The sequence below is a fragment of the Grammomys surdaster genome, unplaced genomic scaffold (assembly GCF_004785775.1).
Source record: "Grammomys surdaster isolate TR1022 unplaced genomic scaffold, NIH_TR_1.0 135, whole genome shotgun sequence".
Taxonomy (NCBI): domain Eukaryota; kingdom Metazoa; phylum Chordata; class Mammalia; order Rodentia; family Muridae; genus Grammomys; species Grammomys surdaster.
The window spans coordinates 1,921,718-1,932,480 of record NW_021604593.1 but is presented as its reverse complement, the minus strand read 5'-3'; the positions used below and the strand labels follow the sequence as shown (position 1 = coordinate 1,932,480).

The 10,763-nt window shown below is 41.2% G+C and overlaps 1 protein-coding gene across 1 annotated transcript in view; it reads right to left on the bottom strand.

Moving 5' to 3' along the window:
• Sil1 (SIL1 nucleotide exchange factor) overlaps positions 1-10,763 on the bottom strand; it is a 229,223-nt gene that overhangs the window by 45,295 nt on the left and 173,165 nt on the right. The window contains exons 6-7 of the mRNA XM_028762720.1: positions 9,113-9,304; positions 3,319-3,440 (exon numbers count right to left, since the gene is read on the bottom strand). Of these exons, the coding sequence (XP_028618553.1) occupies positions 3,319-3,440; positions 9,113-9,304 (314 nt within the window). The remainder of the gene's footprint in view (positions 1-3,318; positions 3,441-9,112; positions 9,305-10,763) is intronic.

Genomic DNA, 10,763 nt, shown 5'->3' with positions numbered 1-10,763 from the left:
ATATATATGTATATATATGTATATATATATGTATATATATATGTATATATATATATGCAGGCAAAATATTCATATACATAAAATAATCTAAAAAGTTTTAAAAATTTGATTGGTAAAACCTTGGGAAGAGCACAGGCAAGAAAACCACAGGCAACAGAACACAGGGTGGACATGTGCAGCACTATGGCATACATTCATTCTCTCAAGAAATGTATACAACCCCAAATATGTCGAGGAACTTGTGAGGTAGATGCCAAGAAAAGCAGTTATAAAACATACCATCTCTGTGGCTGATGATACACGTACTATGTACTAGATTACGTTTCATCACATACATACTGCAAACAGTTCAAATAAAAGCATTACACTTCTGTGTATAAATGTATAAAAAAACATATCCATGTAAATATAAATACAGGTCATTTATACAGATACAAAACAACGAAGGTACAAGAGAAGGGAATGCAAAAACAGCAAAGCCAGTGCTCACTGGAGCAAGCACACCAGGTTCTTGATAGTTTAACTCTTGTCAGTTCAATGTAAAGGCTTTGTACAAGGAAGAAAGAAGAAAGAAAAACAGCTGGCCAGTTTTCAAAGAAGCAGCAAAACCAGATAACAGAAGGCTGTTATGGCTTCTGAAATTCACAAGGCTTTCTAAACTTCTTTATACAGAAGCAAAAAGGACTTGTCTAAGACTCCCAGGAGTTCCAACTTCAGACAGACCCTCATACGTTCCCCCATGAGGTGAAATCAGCTCACAAAGAGACCAATGAAAATAACCTGGAGAAGAAAGGGACTTTTAAAAGATAGTAGCAATGAGAATACAAATCTGCTAATAATCAGCATACCAACGTCTACATATGTTGCACAGAACTTTACCTACCTTATTATACTCAGGAAATAAACAGCAGAAAATGAGTTATGTGTAACTCTCAGTTGGGTGTTAATCATGTTTAAGTAAAGGAACAAATTTTATTTCAGTAGCCATGTCAATTATATTTCTGTCATCCTCTTCCTTTATCTTGGAATAATTGGTATTTAACACTTGGTAAGAGATCCCTTCATCCACAGAAATGTGTGTGGAAGGACTTATTAAGCAGTTAACCCAGGTAGGCAAATAAACACTCTCATGAAGCAGCAACATTAGCAGCAAGAGACACAGTGGAACTTAAACAGGATGACAGAGTCTGTACTGTAGAAGGAAATGACGCAAGAGCTTCCATGTAGGGAAAACTGATAGCAACAACGGGGCCATTAGGAAGAGGTAATGATGATGCTGATGCCGCGTTATTATGCTTATTATATGTTTTTATTTGCTTTTCACCTTTATGAAATGCACTGGACACCTATGATTGTTCAAAGGATTGCCCACAAGCCCATGATTCCAGGATGCTATTTCTTGAATGCCCTTTGGCAAAGAGCTAGCTTATCTAATCACTGTGACTACACATTCGATGCTTGAAGCAGTTAGGGAGGTGCAGAGCCAATACTTAGGACATCAAAAGTAAGTAATGCATATCAGACAACAGCACCGAAGCCAGCCTTTCTGCACAGAAATAGTCTAACTTGTGTCAAGCTTCTCTTTGAATAAAACACTGACATTTTCCTGGTGTTGGGAAGCCTGCTGGCGGCTTCCAAAAGCTCTGGCGCCATACCATGCTGTCGCTGTAACAGCCCTTCAGTGAGCTATCAAAAACCCAGCTAGAACATTTGACTACAGTAGTGTGCTTGCCATCAAAACACTAAATTTCAGTATTTTATATTTATCTCTATTAAATTTAGTGATGCTATATGAATGCTAACACGGTCTTACACTAACATAGTCCACTCATGGAGAGGTCATCATAATATCACACACTGACACAGCAACTAGGTTTTGGTTTGTAAGAATGTCTAAATGCCGACTTCTCAAGTCAGAGTCCCTTTTAACAAGAAAGTGGTATGAAGATGCTACTGTTTCTCCAAAATCTATTTCCAGAAGTAATGGCAAGAGATATGCAGGATATCACATTCATACTGGAAGTAGTTTAGAATAAGACAAAGATTTCAAAACTGAGTCTAGATGAAGGTGTTAGAGCTTAAGGAGCAAACGTGAGCCTGAGTACGTTCTCAAGGCTCTGCAGCCTTCTGAGGGCAGACCCTGGACAGAAGCCATAGCTGTGTCCAGTGGGTGTACAGGAGGAACTGGGTTTTCTGACAAAGTTTGGCTTTGGAAAGTGAGGCCAAGGGACATAGAGTTGCCCTGGAGGCCAGAGACTGATCTGTCTACAGCACTACTACAGGACAAGGAGGCCTGACAAATAAAGACGGGCGTGAGAAAGGAACGAAGGCTTGCTTGCTTGCAGCCTCTTCCTTGGGACAACTGTCCTTCATTTTGCTATGAAAAGAAAGGATCAGATTAAGGTTCTAATTAAATAAACATAAGAATGAATAAACAGAGTTCAAGGCCAGCCTGGTCTACAGAGTGAGTTCCAGGACAGCCAGGGCTACACAGAGAAACCCTGTCTCAAAAAAGGTTAAAAAAAAAAAAAAAGAATGAATAAACAAACTAAGTCTTGTCAAACAAACTCTACAATGCTGTTTAGAATAGCCTTCTCCAACCTCAGAATAAACTATGTAAACAAGGCAACACTAATCGTCACTACCCTGGAAGCAAGAATCAGAGTAATTGTTTCTATTTTAGAAATACAGATGAGATGGTCTTATGAGCAGATATTTTTAAATGGACATAATGATAGTATAAAGATATCCTGACCTTTTCAAATGAGTAAAATTACTTGATATCTATATATTTCTCTACATCCATTCTTTAGAGAAGCTGTCTACTGTTCATCTTGCCTGGTAAGTTTTTCAGTATAAAACAGACTAACTGAAATGCTAAAGACTCCATCCAGAGAATACACCTCACTGCATAACTGATTCCAGCAACCAGGGGAAGCCATATCCCCCTCAGAAGGCCTTTCTTGGTTAGATTCATCACTTAGTCATTAGATGTGTCTTCATTGTCTGAAGGATCAACTAGTTACTCACTATTTACTCCATGAGGCTGGTCCATTTATTCATTTTAGTAAAATAGAAAATATGACCTAAGGTCTGCTATTTTATTTATATATACGTATATATGTATGTATGATGAAGGGAAGAGAAATCACAGAACAGAAAAACATGGCTGAGAACTTCTATTTGGAATAGAAGCTGACTCAGTTCTAGCTTCCCCAGTACTATACTGACGAGTGGCTAGAAGGGCAAGTGTAACGGCTCCTCAAGCCAATGAAGGCAAATGATTCTAGCCAATGGCAATCCATCCATGCTGCTCACCTGGAAAAGGCAGCCCCCAGCACAAAAGCAGCATACTCCTTCACCAGGGGCTCTGTGCTGTTGAGCCCATTAATCACCACTTGAAGGCCACCAAAGGACAGCAGGTCCTGTGCGTTATCCATCTGCAACAAAGGCATTGCTTAGTACAGGATAGCCTTCACGGGGGTCGGGGTGGGGGGAAGCACTCTTCTGACAGCTGTTCTTTAATGACTAGCAAAACAGAATGTAAAAGACAAGTGAAGAGCAGCAGTGGCCTAGAACAGCCTGCGTTTTAAAGGAATCTTACATTTGAGAACTTCTCATTCATCCAATACCATTTATAAGCACCTGCGTGGGAATCCGTGAAAATGGCACCTAGCTCTTGCTCATGCCAAACATGTCTCAGAAAACTCTAATGCTGCAGTGAGTCACAAAGCTTACTCCAAACATGCAAGCTGTTAACACAAAGAATCTGGCATCATGGCACCACTAAACAGTGCTACATGTCCTGTGGATGTCCAAACACAATGAAAGCAGTGGAGGAAAAAAAACAACAACTTTTAATTAGAAACCAGGAACTATAAAAGGAGCCCTGCTGATGGGACAGGCATGGTGTGACGTGACCTGGTGTGCTGTGAGTGTGTGTGTAGAGGAGGGGGTGTTGGGGTAGGGTGTGCTAAGAGAGTACTATGAGAGAAGTAACAATATCATCCTTTATTTGGTACAGTTGATTGAATCTGAAGACATTAATTTTAAAATCTGTATAAAAGTCAGTTTCCCAAAGGCTTTGGTCTAGGTCTGTTTTACTAATCATGGCTAAATGCCAGCAGTGGTGAATATTTTTATCATCATATAATTGATAAGCTGAGTGTCTTAAAACAATGAACCCAAGTGATTGTAAAAAGGTCTCATTATAATAAAATCAATACTAAATAATTACATTGATGTCTTATCATATATCCTAGTTTGAGATTACTAGTTAAGTTACTAAACCCTGTATTTGCATATATACATGAAAAGTCAGAATCTTACTATCACTCTGCCCAAAAGGTGACCTCGTGCCCTTTTGATGCACTGCTCAGCAGACCAGGAAGTGTCAGAAGCCAAGGGCCCAGCAGCCATATAACCAGTGCCTGCCTTTCTCCGAGAACTCAGAGCTGGCTCCTATGTGACTTTGTCCTTGCTTCTGCCTCCTAACTAGAAAGTAAGTTCTGAGAAAAAAAGCAAGTGCAAAGCATAGAATCTGACCTTCCCTTGCTTTTGGGTGGGCCTGGCCTATTTTTAGCAGTTGGATGATCACTGTCACACATTTGGATAGGACATATACAAAAGCAGGTTTTCTCATCCACTGCTCCAGTGACCAGAAGAACGAAGAGCATAGAGTTAGGTGTTCAATGATTAACCCTTGAATTGAGGAATAAAAATTTAAACTATTCCCAAAATAAAACCCCACTGTGAATTAAAAAAAAAAAACAAAAAACAAAAAAACAATCTATAGTGTCAGTACCAACACATGGTCCCTGAGAAAGTACCATCCAGTATAAAGTCTAGCTGCCATGGATGTCCAAGGTCATAGCAAGGATTTTTCTGTCCCAGCCTGTCCGTAAACAAGGATGACTACAGACCCAAAGCCCAGATAATAAGAGAGACTTAGAATGGGGCACTTTGTTGAAACAAATTTCTTCCTCGTACATATTATAAGGAAGAAATGTGCCTTTAAAAACTTACCAATTCATATCTTCTTTGTTCCAGGTTTCCAAGATACAAACTTATTTCTCAAAATTCCATCAACCCACATCTGGGAGAGTCTTACCCAAAACCTGGCAGAGCAGCTTGCTTTTCTGTTGACCTCAAAGCAACAACAGAGCCCGGGTCTGTTCTAGATTCTGCATATCTACATGACAACAATTCCATGAGATATGAATTGTTGGTATTTCTGTAAACACTTTAAAGGTGTTCTATCATGATTTGACTGGTAATGAGAAAGAGAAGGTTCATTTTGGCCCACTCGCATACCAAAAGCTGGCTTCTCTCCAGAGCCACACAGAAGATGGCAAGTTTAGAGCCAGAACTTTTCTTAGGCTGCCTTCAGGATGGGGCAAGAGCCGTGGATAGGTGTGTAGGAAGAGGAGGCATCAGACAGGGATGGAGGCAACTAGGCTAGTACTGGGAAAATTCAGAGCACTCCCAGATGATGAAAGAATGGGAATCTGAGAAGGAAAGATGGGGAAATAATGGCGGAGTCACCTGAGGAGAGGCAGATTCTCTGCCCAGGGCCTTCCTCATAAATAACTCACTAACTGTTTTCTACACACAAGTTTTTGCTTTTCACATATCCTGTTTTAATAATTAAAATATGGCTGTAAGGGATCCTTTGGCAGACCCAGTTCAGGTCCTTGAAGCCCCTGGCTCTTCAGGCCCCTATTCAGTGAATTTAAGAGTGAGAATCAACTGAAGGTCCTGGCTGGAAAAGTTCTATTTGCCTCAAAGTTAGCATTACATCACCTAATTCTCCATCACAACTGGAAAGCAGGATGAGCTATGTATTCTAGAATCTTCCTGAGAAATCACAACTTACCAGGGCACATTAGTACACTAGCCCAAGTCAATGGTCCAGAACACTGAGGAGGGCACTTTTACCATCGGAGGGGGTTTGCCCTTGACCAATGGAACAGTTCTATGGTGACCTTTGGCTGCGTCTGGTGATACCCAAGGACCTGTAAAAGTGGAATGGGATGCCCCCCTGAGGACGACACTGGCAGATGGGGCTGTGGGGGATTTTGCTGTTGTTGGGTCATTGGTAGCTTAGCCTTAGTGTAACTCACTCCCGTATAAGCATGATAAGTTAGTGATTTTAGCCTTTCGTTTGAACTGAAGCAAGACCCTTCGGAAAGCTGAGAACTAAAGACCCACCCAAGTACATTAAAAATGAAAAACATAATAAAAGCTGTCAACACCAGAACAAGACTGAGCTACTCAATAACCCCTAGACGCCTTGATCCTTAATTATCTCTGATGGAAAAGCTAGAGGGATCTTTTCAACCCAAAAAGGACGAGGAAGGGTAAAGAAAACTCATGCTCATTTTTTTTTCACCTCATAAGAGGGTCACAGTCTTGCTATTTGGGGTCTGAGGAGGAGTTCTGAACAGAGGAAGAGGGTGAAGAGCTACCCTGTGAGCCCCTGCATACAGCACAGATGCATTTACCACAAAACCCCAAATGAAGAAATATAGGCTTGTTAACAGAGAACAAGGACACTGTCATGGGGTGGGGGTGGGGACACTGGGGCTCTAGTCCGCTGGGTAAATATCTCAAACCCGCACTTGGTTATGACTTACAGCCCCTTGAGCCACCATTCCAACAGCTTCCTGTCTGGGCTCTGTTCCCACCCTAGCTCCCCACAGTGGTGAGATTCTCAATGTAACAGTTGGAGGGCTGTTTTCACATCACCTCTGTCACTGTGTAGGGCTCCAGTCCCACTCTTTCCCATCGCCTAAGAGGTTCCATGGTCTCTTCCTTTTCTCTCAGATCCAGTCAGAGTCTAGGCACGATCCCGCCTCCTGCCCACCACTTTCTATAATGCTCTTCTTTGTCCTTTCTCATAATTTCATTACCTTTCAAACAATTATTTGCTAAATCTGCCTCTGCTTCTGCTGGAAAATAAGGTCCAATTTTGTTCATAAATGCACCTCAATTGCTTTAATAGTGCCTGGGACTCAGCAGACTCTCCATAGGATCACTGGCTGAAGAAATGGTTGAATAAGTAAACACTTTGCCTTAGTTCTTCTTTACCTCTATCTTTTGACCTTCATGCAAAAGGTATCAGGGTTCTATGAGAAGTACACTGGTCAAAAGTCTAAAAGCTTAGAATTTAGAATTAGACAGAATTTTTTACAAATCCTAGCTCTCATTCATCGGCTGGTTGGTCCCTGACGATCACACCATCTCCTTGAACTCCACTGTCCTCAATTAAAAAGTGGGAGCTTGCAATTCCCTCTCTGACCCACTGGAGCCCAGGAATGTGAGACCACCCTGGATAACATAGTGAGACTCTTAACTCAAAAACAAACAAACAAAATAAACAAAAAGAAAAACATGAGACTAATACTGGTACCTACTCAAGGCCCCTACGGAATTAATATACACAAAGCATTTGAAGCAGTAGAAGCCTAGAGTACTCAACATCAGTATTAGATGTTTGAGTGGTTACTTCAAACTCAGGACTAAGGGGACAAACACAAAGAGTAAAAGGAGATCTCCAGCTGGCTCCCCTCTCTCCTTGTCTGTGCTCCAGTCACTCCAATCTTGTCCCGGCCTTCCACCTTACAAACTCACCTCTGCTCTAGACTCTGTGTGCACGTAGCTTACTCCTCATGGAAGGTTCTAATACAAGGACTGGTAAACTTTTCTAAAGTTCCTAACAATACGTAAGCTTTCTACAAGTTTCTTTCTTTTCTTTTTCCTTTGTTTTTTGTTTTTGAGACAGGGTCTCTCTGCATCCCTGGTTGATCAGGAGCTCACTTATGTAGACCAGTCTGGCCTCGAATTTACAGAGATCTTCTTGCCTTCCAAGTACTGGGATTAAAGGCATGTGCCACCATGTAAATAAATAAAACAACTTTATTTATTTTTGAGAATTTCACACATATATAACATACTCTTATCATACTAATCCCTTCTTTTTCCCCTAACTACTCTGAAATTTACCTCTAACCCCTCCTATTCCATGTCCTTAATAGAAATAACCTACAGAGTCTAATTTGTCCTGCCCATGTCTGCACGGGTGTGGGCTCATCTACAGTGGCATGGTCAACCCACCAGGGAGCACACCTATAAAGACAACTTCCTCTCCCTTCCTCGGCAACCATCAACTCTCAGTAGCTTCTCAGCAGGGGGTGGGGCTTGTGAGCCCCTCTCCCTCCACACCTGACTGTTGACTGGCTTGATTTCAGGCCTGCCTTGTAACCACAGCTCCTGTGGGCCCATGAATAAGAACAGAATCATGTTATGTTAAGAGGACACTGTCACTCTTGCATTCTCTGTCTTCTGGCTCTTATGGTATTTTTGTCCTCTCTTCCACAATGCTCCCTGGTTGCTGTGGGGAAGGTGATTAGAACACAGGTGATATGAAGTGGACTGGAGGATAGTGGGAGGGAAATTTAAGCAGTAAATCCTTCTGGCTTTGTAAACATGTTCTGTTATAACTATTCAACTGTACCACTATAGCATGAAAACAATCATAAATGCATAAAAAATGGGTGTAACTATCACAATACAACCTTATTTACTAATATAGACATTACACCAGATATTGTCCATGGGCAATGCTGCCATCACCTCCTTAAGAGTTTCTCTTCTTCATCTAACCAACTCCTATTCCTTCCTGAACACTCAGCCTAAGAGTGCATCCCATGAGAAGCATCTTTTATGAACTCTAACTAGTCAGCTCATCCTAAATTGCCCTGTGATACATCACCGACATCACCCTTTGAAGCCCCTATTATGGTTTTAAATTAGTTCACTGTTTGTTAATTTGCTCAATTGTTCATATTTGCTTCCCCTTCCAGACTGTAAGTGATACAAGATTATGGTAATTTTGTCTTAATGTTAAAACAAAACAGGTTCAAGCAAAAAAGTAGGTTGTTCTGTTCTCTATGAACAGATCTAGCTGCCATAGACACTGGCCTACATTAAATGTCTGTGCCACGGAAAAAAAGTAAAACCATTGACGTTGTTTTCTCAGGGTTTAGAGCAGGGGTTTATGTTTGGAGCTACTGATTAAAAAGTTGGATTTACAGGCAAGGCAATACAATACCTGATGGACATAGTACTCAAGATCAAAGAGTGCAGCAACCTTCTCCTCTAGGCTGGAGCTGGAGCTGTTGAACTTGTTTATCAGCCGAACCATAATCTGCATGTCAGTCTCAAGAACAACATTCAGCTCATCAAATTCCTTCTTCAGCTCCTCGATGGGACGGAAGAGCTGCTTTATTGTGGCCTGTCTTGCCTAAAGAGAACAGCAAAGACATGATTAATCCAAGGCTAGAGACATCTCCCTGAGACCTATACCGTGTGCCATGGACGCCCATCCTTACAGAACCAGGGATCTAATCTGTTGGAACAGAAACAATGACACTTTCCAAGGGACTCAGAGAAAAAGCCACCAGAGCCGACCCACATAGGGCTCTGCTCCAAAAACACACATAGGACTTTCCCAGGCTTATTCAAGTCTGAGAGAATCCAGTCTTCTTGGTGCAACCACAGAGCTCAGGGAAAGCAAGACAAGTTCACTTTCAACCTCTAGCCTCCCAGGACAGCTGGGGTAGAAGGTAAGAGGATCCACACCATGGTTCTCTGTCTTCCACAGTCAGAGTACCCTGGCCTTGCACTGCCTGGATGGGAAACCCGGATGAAGGAAACTGTGTGGAAGAGCTGTCAGAACAAGAGCAATTTGCGATGAAAATTAAATCACTGTCATTACTGTCACTCCAACCACAGGTGTACAGTCTGTTCAACTGTTTGAAATGGCTAAATTACTGTATGTACTATACTCAAATCTCAAACAATTTTCTTTCAATCCTCCCTACCCCACACACATATAAAAATCTTTAAAATGAAGTTATGTTGGAGGTGAATAAAAGACTTTAATTGGGTATTTTATACATGTGGCACTCCACTTTCTTCCCAATTTTAGTGGATAGTGCTTATAAAGAGAGTCTGAAAGGTTGCAGTGGCTTATGTATCTATCTTATAAGAAAAATTAAAAGACATGAGTATTTATAAAAGGCAGGATGATGAGCAGTTGTCAGCTCCAAATTATTCATTTATTACCCATGGTTTCTCTCCCAGTATAAGTATTCTATAGAAACACCAACCAAAGGTATGAATCACCCTCCCTTTAAAAAGATGCTCCAGCAAAGTTATCACATCTATGAGGTACCACACTTCATCTTTGAGCTAAAACCCTGTGAAATGCTCTAGCAAGTCTCAGGTAGAGGAGTCTGGATGGTGAACAAAGCCATCAAAGAGGTCTGAGAAGGCCAAGTCACTTCTTAGAGCCAAGGAGCAATAGAAACAACAAGCAAGTGACCTCTCAGGAGGATCTCTGTGAGTTCAAGGCCAGCCTGGTCTACATAGTGAGTTCCAGGACAATCAGAGCTACATAGTAAGACCTTGTTTTGGAAAAAAGAAAAGAGAAGAGAAGAGAAGAGAAGAGAAGAGAAGAGAAGAGAAGAGAAGAAGTAAGGAAGGAAGAAAGGAAGAAAGAAAGGAAGAAAGAGGGAGAAGAAACAAGTGACTTCTGCCTCACAGAGATGATGATTCCTGGCTCTCAGAACATCTGTTAAAGGAAAAGAAAAAAACAAAAGCAACAACAACAATAAAAAAGAAAGAAAGAAGAAAAAGAAAGAAAGAAAGAAGAAAAGGAAAGAAAGAAAGAAAGAAGAAAAAGAAAGAAAGAAAGAAAG